The sequence below is a fragment of the Mandrillus leucophaeus genome, unplaced genomic scaffold (genome assembly GCF_000951045.1).
Source record: "Mandrillus leucophaeus isolate KB7577 unplaced genomic scaffold, Mleu.le_1.0 Scaffold144, whole genome shotgun sequence".
NCBI classification, from domain to species: domain Eukaryota; kingdom Metazoa; phylum Chordata; class Mammalia; order Primates; family Cercopithecidae; genus Mandrillus; species Mandrillus leucophaeus.
In genome coordinates, this window is record NW_012101410.1 from 2,975,470 (window position 1) to 2,988,615 (window position 13,146).

Genomic DNA, 13,146 nt, shown 5'->3' on the forward strand with positions numbered 1-13,146 from the left:
TTGAAAAGCTTATATTGAGAAATGTTTTCCCAGGCAAATTTCTAATGCAGCTGTTCCTCTACTTTTGAAATGTCTATCCCTCAGCTCAAAAGAAAGCCCCCTGCAGTTTAGATTCTTAAAAAAAAAAAATTAAACTGGAAAGGGATAGTTTTAGCTTGTTCCACATGAAATCTTGCTGATAAGCAAGCTCAACTACATTTCCACCCAAAAGAGTTCCTTTAAAAAGTCTGACTTACAGCCAGGCACAGTGGCTCATGCCTGTAATCCCAACACTTTGGGAGGCCGAGGCGGGTGGATCCCCTGAGATCAGGAGTTTGAGACGAGCCTGGCCAACATGGTGAAACCCCATCTCTACTAAAAATAAAAAATTAGCCGAGCGTAATGGTGCACATCTGTAATCCCAGCTACTTGGGAGGCCAAGGCAGGAGAATCGCTTGAACCGGGAAGGCAGAGGTTGCAGTGAGCCAAGATCGTGCCATTGCACTCCAGCCTGGGCCACGGAGCAAAACTCCGTCTCCAAAAAAAAACAAAAAACAAAAAAAAGTCTTACTTACAATAGTAATTCCTGTTTCCATTTGTTCATGCAAATCTCAAACAATAAACCTGCTCTTGTCAAGTTGCAGCTAATCTCCAGTTTATTTTACTGTACATAGTTGTATATTTAAATTTTCTTAATATTGTGAGCATTAACATCTCAACCCATCTGGAATGACTACTGTCTTCTGATGGTGAAAGTTTCACAGAAAAGCTGGCCACGTCATGCTGTCATCACTCAGTCCCACAACACCACAGTCTCCTCCCTCCTGGGTTTCTGACTAGACAGTGCTTTCTGGACTTTTCTAAGGAAGCACAGGCCCAGCTTCTAATTCGGCCAAAGGGTTTTAAAGACTAAATTCTAGCATTTTCTGAATGCTTCATAGATGTTCCAGAAGACATTAATAATAAATGACTACAATAAGCATTCCAAATGATACTCTAAAATGAGTACTTTCTGGCCGGACACAGTGACTCACGCCTATAATCCCAGCACTTTGGGAGGCCGAGGCAGGCAGATCACTTGAGGTCAGGTGTTGGAGACCAGCCTGGCCAACATGGTGAAACCCCGTCTCCATTAAAAATACAACAATTAGCCCGGCATAGTGGTGCACGCCTGTAATCCCAGCTACTCAGGGGCTGAGGCAGGAGAATGGCTCGAACCCAGGAGGCAGAGGTTGCAGTGAGCCGAGATTGTGCCACTGCACTGTAGCCTGGGCAACAGAGCAAGGCTCCATCTCAAAAATAAAAAATAAAATGAGTACTTTCTGTGCTCAAAACTATCAGCTAAACTATTTCATCAAAAGACCCCACTAATCAGGAAAACTGATGCCAAAGATACCAAAATTGATCAGTGGAGAACACTGGTTTATAACTCGACGCTTTGTAGAAGTGCACATTTTGATAATTTGTATTAAAGACACTAAGATACATGAAGCACTGTGTAAGTTTGGCAGACATTAATATACTAATTTCAGAGGCGGTAAACCTATGAACCCTCAATGTTCTAGTTTGCTCTTGAAAATCACACTATTTCAAAGCTTAGTAATGTGGATAGATTTTTATTCAGAAATCCTTTCATATTCACTAACTGCAATTAAATGTTTAAAATTACATGGCTCTTAGGAACGATGTCAAACATGCAACATTTTAAGAGTGATAGATTTAAACAGTAATTTTGCCCTCAGAAGTTTACTTATCAAATTATTACAACAGAAACACAAATAGACCATATATTACTCTTTAATTAGATTTGTTTTACAATATGTTCTTGTCAATGAGCTACGTCAAACTGTTTAAACCTGATAGAAAAGCATTTTCACAAAAACGTACCATGGAGAGGGAGGGGGAAGGGAAGAAGCACTTTTTCTAGAGATGGGAAATAGTCCCAGTAAAAAATTCTTACTCCTTTCTTCTAAGGAGCTCGTTCTGAGTATTTTCACTTAGTTCTATTGTTCTTTAAACAGGACTTTAAAAAGAATTTTGTATTTACAAAATTTACATTTTGTTGCTACAAAATGTAATTTACGTTGTAAAATAATGTAAAATTTTAATTTTGTTCCTACATGAGAGTGTGCATACTTTCAATTAGTTTTCATTAATATCTTCTGAGTTTCCTCTTAGGTGGTTGGTTTCTGAGTAAGGCAGAGTTAGGCTGATGCACACACTATTTAGGAAGTCCTGTCTCGTGGCTGACAACATACTTGTAGTGCTCAAAGAAGTGAGTTAAGGAGTGACATGGGAATCAAAATGATGCCTAGAATAGTGTAATTTAGGAAACAGCCCTAGATTTGATATTTTGGAAGCTTTTCATTTTAAGAAGAGACCCCAAAAAGAAGGAAAAAGGAAAGGGTTCCTCCACTAAATATTCCATTCATCCGTACCTACTCAACGGTCATTCTGACGAGGCCATCTTAATCTGGGCCAGTGATGACACACTCCCCCTGTAACTCAGCCTGGTTCTGTCTATTGGGATGTGCCTAAACGTGATGGGTGAGGGGGCACTAAACAGCTAACACTGACCAGGGAATTAAGGAGCTAAAATGCAAGTACCTCTTGAATACCATAGCAATCTCTGTGCACAAATTTGGACTGTACTTTGTGGGAGAAGAGGTGAAAACTATTATTAACTATTCCCTTCCTTCAACCAAAAGGAAAAATACGCCTTTTCAAGGCTTCTTTTAATGATACTATAATGCTGAATTTATTTATGAAAAAGAAACAATACAGGTTTAGGTGGGAAAACCCCCAAGGAAACAGAGTAAGTCACGGGCTGTGAGAGGACTTGAATTCCCTGGGGACAGTGCTGTGGGGTCAGCCCCCATACTCCAAGCCCCTGCTCTCCATCCCAGCACCTCAGTCTGAGTATAGATAATACTGCATTTTTGTAAAGACGAAGGCATCCTGCATTTACCATCACACTCCCCGACTCTTGTCCTAGTCATCTTACATACTTAGTCCTTAATCTCTCCCAAAACACTTCTCAGTGCCCATTGTTATTGTGCCATCTACAAAACAACACATACATTAAAACTCAGATATGTTTTTAACAAAAAAAGTGCTTAAAACCACCCTAGGCAATTGTTTTTCACTTCATTTTCAACCAATAAAATCAAATTCATTTAGATTTATGAGTAATACTGAAAAAATAATGTTTATTCTCTTACATTTTAAATAATGTGCCTTCATCCCAACTTTACATTAACTGACTCATTTCAGTATCTAAATGAGTTGAGCTCTCATTTGAAAAATAGAGAAGATACAACTATATAGAATTTTTAGGATAAAAAATGTTCTGGATAGAAAAATCCTTTTGATGTTTCAAAATAACACTTACAGATTCTCAGTATAGTTTTCAGTTTGGTAACTAAACCATTAAGTAACCAAGGTTTTCAAAAAATTACAAAAGATAACATGATTTTTAAATACAAAGTTATATAGGAGCCACTCATATCTGTGGATCATCCCTACACAAAGTTGTTTCTCACTAGAAAATCCCTAAATATTTGTCATAAAATAAAACTCCATTATCAAAAATTAGTTTAAGATAGAAATCTATGCGCTTTAATGATTGCCAGAATTGCCCAGCATAGCTTCAGTAAAATAGAGCATTGTCTAGAAAATACAATCTCCAAAATGTGTGCAAGTACTGCAAACCGGACAGACCAGGGCAGGGCAAGGCCCTTGAAACCAAGTCCTCCTTGAGCACCTTTCCCAGGTTAGAAACCCGTCTTCAGCCTGTGCTTCGCACATTTCCTTCAGTGCGCCGCCATTCAGACTGCACCATTTATGTCCCAGTGCCACGCTGCGTGGATCAAGTGTCAAGGGGGGAAAGTATGAGTTAGGCAAGCGCTTTTTTTTAAAGCTGTAAACGCTTCACATGACTGGCCCCGTAAGGAATCTGGGAGCTTAGATGAGCCTGGAGCTTTTCAGGAACTGGATGAGAACTCTGTACACAAACGTGTACTGGCAGAGAGTCTGCACCAGCATCATTCTCTGTTGCCTCAGCATGTCCAGTACTCTCGGGATGTCCAGTACCTAGGTTGAGAGAAATGGTAATGAAGATAATGCGTTCCCCTTGGGAGAGAGAAAGGATGGGAAGACACTAGTGTCCTGGCAGAAACCTGGTTAGGAGATGCACACAGTCTCTTTTCTACCTTAGCATCTTTTAGAATAAGCCATGATGGCCTACTTCTGATTTTCGGATTAGTTTTAACTATAAATAGAATGTCCATGCAGACTATTTCGTGAACATTCCCTGGGTATAGCTCACTGACTCTGTATGGTTGGACATAATTACCATATCTCACTAAATACCAAGATTCTACAAAAACATAGTGTGCTCTCAATATCTATTTCCCTCAAGGGCTCTGGGCAGCATGAATCATCCTTGAAATGTAAACAGAAAAAAAGAGTTCTGAGCTCAAATTTGAAAAACCTTGAGCAAGTAAAACAAAATTGAACAGCTTTATTTATCATATGACTTCTCAGTCTTTAATATGCTAATTGGTACTGAGACTCTCCAAGAAGACACAGCCTTTTGCAGGGAACATTAGTGACATCTTGAGGCCACCAGAGTCCAAGGAAATGTGCGCAAAAAGAGCTATTAGGTCACTACGTCCCTATCTTCCCCAGCCTTATTTCCACCCAAAAAGGCCAGGCAATCATAAGCGCCATCACCTCATTGTGTTCCAGGCAGGCGATCATGATCTCCGACAAAATAACCACGCCAGTCCTTCCTACCCCAGCACTGCAGTGGACCAGCAACGGAGGGTTTGGGCTTTGGGGATCACTTGTGCTATTTGTATGGCGTCGAACAGACTGGATCTCTTCAAGATACGCTGTGGAAAATCAATGAAATAGAAAAATACTCAAGGATCAAGGCATATCACATTGACGACTCAATCTTCATATTCTCCCCACTGATTAAGAGGACTGCAGACAAAGAGCACTGGGTACCAGTGAACCAAACCCAACCACCGAGGGACAGTGTGACCCTGAGCAAGTCACTACCTCTGCCCACTTTCTGGTCTACAAAATGAAATGGGGGAGACACTGAGTCAGTTGTGGCATTCTACTCACTACCAAATCATCATTTATAAACCTCTTGTTAACCCTCCCCAAAACACTTGTATTCTTTATGTTAAAACAAGTCCGAAGCTTATATGAGAGAACATAAAGGAAATATTTCAGAAACATAAATGTTCCTCTCTGTTTAACAGCTCCAGAGGCAGCTGTCCTGGGAACAAACTTAAAAGTCACTCACATAAAAATCCCTTGAGGTCTTCTGGACAGCCATGCTCAGGCCAGTCTGTGTATTGGAGGTGCCAGACGGTCCTCTCTTGCCCAGTAAGGAGGTGCTTCATCTTCAGGCCCGTGGTGGCATAGCAGCCAGAGTCTGTGCGGAAGCGGGTCGTGATCTTAAACCTTCCATAGGTGACAGTGTTGTGCCTGGAACCAAGTCGTGGCCAATACCTAAAGCTCTTCTCCCTTCCACCCTCCTGTTAAAGATGAGCACGGTTAAATGACTCGAGATCCGACAATGGATGCCCTTCTCACACAGATGGCACATCTGAAACAGAACCACAACCCTACCCTGCCTTTTTCTCCACAGGTCAGGATTCTAGATGATTAACATTAACTGTTCTTCAGAGGCTGAGAAAATCACTTAAGAGAAATGAATACCTACCTCTTCTGCTGTCACCATTGCTATAATTGCAATTCCCTGTTCCCATACCATCTGCCAAAAATCTTGACAGGTATTCTGTAATGGTCCCTGTGTGGCAATATAATCCCATTCAATTCCACTGACAGAGACCTGGGATTAGAAAAGGTTAAAAAAATTGACATGTGTGTATAATATACATAGGTATGTATGCATACATTCATGGTAGTACTAAAAAAGTTGTTTAAAAACGTAAAAAAGTAGTAAACTGGATTATTCAGCAGAATAAGGAAAGACTTTTCATCTTTTCCCTTGTGAATACAATTTGCATTACTGACATTTTTATAAACGTAGGTACTGTGAATATACATAATATCTATGCAACCTGCTTAACCTTGCTGAATCTCAGTTCTCATTTATAAAATAAAAATACTGCCTACCCTCATAGGGTCGTTGTGAGGACTGAGTCAGTATCTATGGTACCTGGTATATAACTCAATAAGTAGCTATTATTACAGCCATGGTCCCTCTTCCTTAAAAAAAAAAAAAAAAACTTCCTACTTAAGATAGTCTCACCTCTGAACTTCTGAGTCAAGGTCACTCTCCACAATAATATTAAGTTTCCACTTAAGATTTAACTTCCTTGAGAGCAGTCTAATACAACAGTAATTACTAGATTTGTAGTTAAGAGACCTGGGTTAAATCTTGGCTTCACCAATGTTGAGTGACGACAATAACTGTCTCCAGACGCTCACTAAATGTAAAACCCAGTGCCAAGCCTTGTGTCACATGCACTCTCACTCAGGGCTGCCAGTCCCCTAGTCACTGCTCCACATCATCTCACTGAGCACCCAGTGGCTGCCACTGTGGATGAGTAGCAGATTGTAACAGTGAATAAGTACTAGGGAGGAGGAAGGGCTAGTGAGAAGCCGGCAGGGTAGGTGTCATCATTTATTTATTTCCATATAACTGAGATGAGGTCCCACAACACAGCTTATAAAGTGAGGTCCCACCTCATTTTAGATCTAGGAGTCAGACCCAGGTCTCAAATTCTTTCCTCTATTCTGCAAGTGGCTGCTGAAGATTTTGAAATATCACTACAGAACTACAGTATCATTCATTCTTATCCATCTAGTCATAAGAGACTGGATGAGTTATTTCAAAGAAACGCTCCATTTTTAAGTAAAGTATGCTGATCTTATATTTAAAAATAAAAGAGTATGTGCATAGGTTCCCAAAAGCCATCAAGGGGTCCTGGCATTCACAGGCAGACTTCCAGTCTCCAGAAAGCCTTGGTGTCAGCTTGTTCCCTTCTCAAATAATACTTGCAAACTAAAGAAAAAAAAGCACCACCTGTCCACACTTACTCCTTCACTCACCATGAGATTTCTCCTTCCCAAAATAAAGAATTGAATGTGGCCAGCATGAACAAAGGGTACAATGAGGAAGAAGGAACATCTGGCTTTATTCCATCATGTGTTGTGAATCATCATTTTGTCCATTTTCATGGCAGTGATATTACCCCAGATAAGGTGCCAAGAACATACATTGGGGAAGGACAGTCTCTTAAATACATGGGGTGGGAAAACTGGATATCCATAAGCAGAAAAATAAAACTAGACCCCCTATCTCTCACCATAAACATTACCCCAGTTTAATGACATTATACTGGTTCCAGGAAAAAAGCACTTCTTCAAAGAACAAAATGATACTTAAAAATTATTACAAAGAGTATGCAAAGAGAACAGATGGCACCTTTTGAAAGTTTTTGTGAACACCATCAAAAAGCCGAGACACTTCTGTTACATAAAAATGCATGTCAGTATGTGATGAGGAAAAACTAGCAATTCAGTGGCTCCCAGAAGAATTTATGAGCTAAAAAGAGGTCTTCAGATTTAGAAGGACAAAGTTCTAAAGCCAGGCAACAGAAGGTCAAGGCTGTAGGGAGCCATGATCACACCACTGCACTCCACCAGTCTGGGTGACAGAGCAAGACTCCATCTCAAAAAAGGCAAAAGAAAAAAAGCCAGGCAAATAAGTGTGCCCTGAATCCTGGTAACAGTGCTGGGGGCAGAGTGGTTTCGCACATGGAGAGACACGACTTTGGCTCTGTCTGACAGACACTTTTTACCTAGCACTGGTGTGTGGATTTCCCAGCTTGTAGTACAGTTTGTCACAAATGTTCAAAACTAGAGTGTTTATCTAAAACAATAAAATGAAAATAAATTTTAAAATATCTGCATTCTAAACAGACATGAATACAATTCTTACCATTCTTGTAATTTAACTGAAACTGCATGTGCTGTTTATTACTTGAGGCGTTCCTCTCACCTTAATATGTGATGCATTGATGTAACCAGTGTTGTTTTCTTTAGTTGGGACCAACTCCACTCTCGCATCGTCATAAGGAAGAACATCTTGGAATCGATTTCTTTCTGCATTTTCAGGGAGTCGTGCTGTTGAGCACTCCCCATCAACTAGCCGTTTCTTAAGAATTCTTTCATATTCTGTGAATACCATTCCTTGTTCTAATCGTTGTTCCAGAATTTTACACTATAAAACAGAATATGTGGAATAACATGAATACAGCCACATGTCGTGGCTACCTTTTCACTGTATATTTGAAATCTTATTTTCTGCTTCACACCTAGCACTGTCTAATATTGAAAATTCTAGGTTGGGCACGGTGGCTCATGCCTGTAATCCCAGCACTTTGGAAGGCCAAGGAGGGAGGATCACTTGAGCCTAAGAGTTCAGGACCAGCCTGAGCAACACAGTGAGACCCTGTCTCTGCAAAAAATTAAAAAATGAGCCAGGTGTGGTGGTGCATGCCTGTGGTCCCAGCTACTTGGGAGGATGAGGCAAGAGGACTGCTTGAGTCCAGGAGGTTGAGGCTGCAGTGAACCGTGAGGTTCACTATCTCAAAAAAATCAAAACAAATAAAAACAAAAACAAAATTCTAGGTGAAAACAAAGTTAAAATTTTAACAAGTCACAACAACAAGAATTAAAAGAACAAAAGACAATCATTTTGGTGAGAAATATAATGCAAAGTTTTGTTTAAAGTTGAAAATTGGCCTAAAGAAATTTGTTGAATTCATTTTCTCTAGATCTGTGGTCAATTTTGTGACCCCCAATAGATGGAATTCTCCTGGGGAACAGTAAATCTAGGGGACGGATAATGAGTTCCAACATCTATGAACACGTGTTTTCATTTTATATCATACGACATATAAAAGACTAAAGCAGTAGGAAATATTGGAAACTACCTCCAGGATCCCGTTGTAAAGCAAATGTATGCATATCTGATTTTGATGTAATAAAAACTCTTAGAAAATACACCTCAGGCACAAAAGCAAGTTTTGAAAAATTGAGAAACTACTCTCGAGATAAACTTTCAATATAATAAAAGTCAGTGTCTACTGTCTTTCCTATGTATGCTCCTGTATTTTTGTAGATTTCTTCTCACTTTAAGGCCATCAAAATGAAGACTGCCCCAAAAGGCCAAGAGAAGGTAAAAAAGAACACAGAGAAACAAACAAAAAATCAGCATTCAAACCTGAAATTATCTATAGACATTAGCTATACATTTGCCCCAATTTTGAGGACCATATTACAAAATTCCTTAACAATCATTTATTATTAAATTGCGTTAGAAAATTCACCAAAATCTCATGAAGGCATCTGCGTAGTATTTACCGGTTGTTCCAGAGAAGGCGCAAAGCCCCGTGTGTCCCATACGTACCCTTTCATCATTTGTTGCTCTGGTAGCCACTTCCTTTCCTTCATCAGGCAGAGGCACTCGAGATAGGGAGAGTCCGTTTAGGGCAGCCAGTTTAAGAGGACCAATTTTTTTTGCATCTACTCGAGTCTTTTTCATTCCCTGTAAAATAATTTATATGTATATATGAAACATACACAAATACAACCCCTGTGAAAAGAAATGTCAATGCACTGAAGACCAGGAACACACAAAGGGAGTGTTCTCCTTTCACAATAAACCCAGAAAGATTACACTCCTTCACACACCACTTGTTTACCAAACATTAGTAGGAAGACATTCCTTTCAAGGCCAAAGCCCTGATAAGTCTTCCAGATAGAAGGTTTTGAAACACGATTGGTTACAAAGTTCTGTTGTAATGAAAGGTGAGGCTCCAGGCAGACCGCATTCCTTTTAAAACAAGACAGACATAAAAAATCAGCTGAAGTCCAAAAAAAAAAAAAGCTTTAAATGCAATCACTTGACTATAATAAGCTTTTATTGTTTGTTTTTTTGTTTTGTTTTCGTTTTTGTTTTTTTGGGACAGGGTCTTCACTCTGTCACCCAGGCTGGATGGAATGCAGTGGCACCATCCTAGCTCACTGCAGCCTCAACCTCTAGTCTCAAACAATCCCACCTGAACCTCCCGAGTACCTGGGAATACCAGCACATGCCACCATGCCCAACTAATCTCTGTGTTTTTGGTAGAGATGGGGTCTCACTATGTTGCCCAGGCTGGTCTCGAACTCCCAAACTTAAGCAATCCTCCTGTGGTGGCCTCCCAAAGTGCTCGAGATTACAGGCATGTGCCACCATGCCTGGCCAGCTTTTATAATTTTTAAAATATATAAATTCTTTAAGTCATTCTGAAAAAATTAAATGCTTTCTGCAGCAGCCCCCTTTGTGTGTTGAAGCTCCCTCCTCATATGCTACTCTGCGTTCTAGCGTGGACTTGGATGACCCAGGTTAGATCACGCTACCTCTCAGAATGGCTACATTTTTAAACAAGGAAAATAAAACAGAGCTAAAATCTCCATCATGACACCAGGAGGACAGGACAGAACAGAAGGCATCAACAAAATCTTATCTCCTGAAATCAGGTGCTTCCTAAAGTTATTATTAGAGCATGATTTTCCTCTCTGAGAATAATAAGCATAAGAACGCTAAGTTGACCAGGCGCGGGGGCTCACACCTGTAATCCTAGCATTTTGGGAGGCCAAGGCAAGCGGATCATGAGGTCAGGAGATTGAGACCATCTTGGCCAACAGGGTGAAACCCCATCTCTACTAAAAATACAAAAATTAGCTGAGCAGCGTGGCGTATGCCTGTAGTCCCAGCTACTAGGGAGGCTGAGGCAGGAGAATGGCTTGAACCCGGGAGGCGGAGATTACAGTGAGCTGAGATCATGCCACTGCACTCCAGCCTGGGGGCAGAGTGAGACTCCGTCTCAAAAAACCAATGCTAAGTTTCGTTGGATATACTGCACTTCCTTGGAAGACATCAATATAATGAGTAGCCCCAACTGGAAAAAAATCGTTCTGCCCTGTAAACAAAATCAGTGTTACTCCAGCTCTCTCAACCTGTAACAGGCCAGGAAGCCCCATGATAATGGCGCAAGAACAGAGGGAAAAGGCATCTTGGTAAGAGGGGAAAAAATCCTAAAAGATTGCTGCTGTAATTGGAGACTATGATTGGTACCTAACTCAAAAAGCTAAGTGGATTAATTTTTAATTTTATAATTCATATTTGATAATGAGCTCCCCACATAATGCAGTCTAGACTAGAAGCAGCAGAGGCCTGGGTTCACATGTGGCCTCTAACTGACCAACTTCTTTCAGGCAAGTCACTTTTCCTCTGTAAGCCTCACCTAGACAGAAAGAGACAGATACACTCAGACACAGGCATACAGACTAAAAAGTTCCTGCTTAGGCTGAAATTTAATGGTTCTAACGTGCAGAAAACAGTGATGTTCTGGTAATATTTAACACTGGCTCTTGGAAGGAAGTTTTGATTGGTGTTTGCCCATATCTATGGTGTAAATACTCCCATCACAGCCAATTTCAAACTGTTAATGTCACATCAGTTGGCTCACAAGATTCCTGAAAATTTAAGTCAGCTCTTGCCAGCTAATACGAGCTAGCTCCCGCACTTCTCTGTCTGAAAATGACTCAAAATATCCCACACTGGGACACGCTGGATAAAGTTGATTGGCTGTGAGGTCAGTTTAAAGCCAGTATTGGAAGACTGTTGTATGTAGTCAAAACTAGCCTTGAATATGCCTTAATTAGCCCTTAGAATATAAGCATAGGATACCCTGCACAGTGATTTCTTATGCGAGAACCACTGCACTAAAGGGTACAACAAAAAGAAAATCTTTATGTAGATGTATAAGCACCCAAACCAGTCTGCCTTTAAGATAACAATCAGGTCGCTGGAGGTGGAGATGGGTGGAGAATTCTAAAATCATTCCTACTTGTCTGCAGTTTATTTCACTGTTTTTAATACTAAACCTCCATAACCTTAATTCACATTAGGAAATTTGTTGTAACGATTAAGATAATGGCAACCCCATGTTACTATGAACGGTCAGAGGAGACAACAGGGGATTGGCCTCTTCCACTCTTGAAAACCATTAAGTTCAATGTATGATGCCACCTCACAGTAATGTTAATATTGACTAAGCTCTTTCAATGTGCCAGAACCTCATTTTATTCCCCCAACAATTCTCTGGGGTCCTCTCATTGACAAACGTAAAAGCTGAGTCACAGAGAGATTAAATAGCTTGTCTGAGGCCACATGGCTGCCTCTTTTACAAGGTAATCAGTGTCAAAACAAATAAAAGCAAATCTTTGGTTAAAATCAGTTACGCTGAATCATATAATTCAGGAGGCATTTTTTCATGCCTAACTGCATGTGGGACATAATGCCATGAAGCAGGCAGAGCAGGGATGACCGTCCTCGTGATCGGAGGTTATCTGATGTGGAAGCTGAGGTTCTGACGCATGAAGGGTCCTGACCATGTCACCAAGAACTAACAAATGGCTCTAGACTCAGCCCCAAGGTTCTTAACTCGTAGGACCTCTGCTCTTTCCTCGTGACCACAGTTGCCATACCCATTCTTTAAGTAGAATCCTGTAAGCAAAAAGGACCAAAACCATAATCCAATCACATAATTTTACTATTATTGTGGTCTTAAAAGTCAATGGGAGAGAAAAGTTCTTTTAAGAGAACCAAATTGATCAACGTCCTCAGATTTAACTGAACCTACCAGACCCCATTCAAAACATACAGGGATAAAATAGGCCTGAGTACTTAGCTGTACTCAAATAGCATTTGCGGAAAGTACTTGAGTCACCATAAAAACAGACAGTTCTTAATGCAATGGGAAGGGTGTGAAGTATAAAAGGACTCTGTCCAGCTGGCTCCGGGATTCAGGTAGAGTTACTTTGGAAAATCTACCCACATTTTATCCCTGAATCACTGCTCCCTACACTCTTAAATCTGTGTCCGCTGAAGGCATTGACCTTTACTGTTCAGGTACGTGAGTCATGTTGTACACTTGTGAAAAACTTAAAAATCAACTTAAAATTCAAACCCAAAACTTACTAAAAGAAAGCATAATCCCAGCACTTTGGGAGGCCGAGGCGGATGGATCACAAGGTCAGGAGATCGAGACCATGGTGAAACCC

General features: G+C 40.5%; 1 protein-coding gene across 1 annotated transcript in view; it reads right to left on the reverse strand.

The window, feature by feature from the left end:
* Positions 1-1,579: 1,579 nt before the first annotated feature.
* The window catches only part of PTPN21 (protein tyrosine phosphatase, non-receptor type 21), a 91,310-nt gene continuing 79,743 nt past the window's right edge, over positions 1,580-13,146 (reverse strand). Inside the window, exons 15-20 of the mRNA XM_011974322.1 lie at positions 9,443-9,580; positions 8,030-8,251; positions 5,723-5,851; positions 5,300-5,534; positions 4,714-4,874; positions 1,580-4,071 (exon numbers count right to left, since the gene is read on the reverse strand). Of these exons, the coding sequence (XP_011829712.1) occupies positions 3,943-4,071; positions 4,714-4,874; positions 5,300-5,534; positions 5,723-5,851; positions 8,030-8,251; positions 9,443-9,580 (1,014 nt within the window). The 3' untranslated portion in view covers positions 1,580-3,942. The remainder of the gene's footprint in view (positions 4,072-4,713; positions 4,875-5,299; positions 5,535-5,722; positions 5,852-8,029; positions 8,252-9,442; positions 9,581-13,146) is intronic.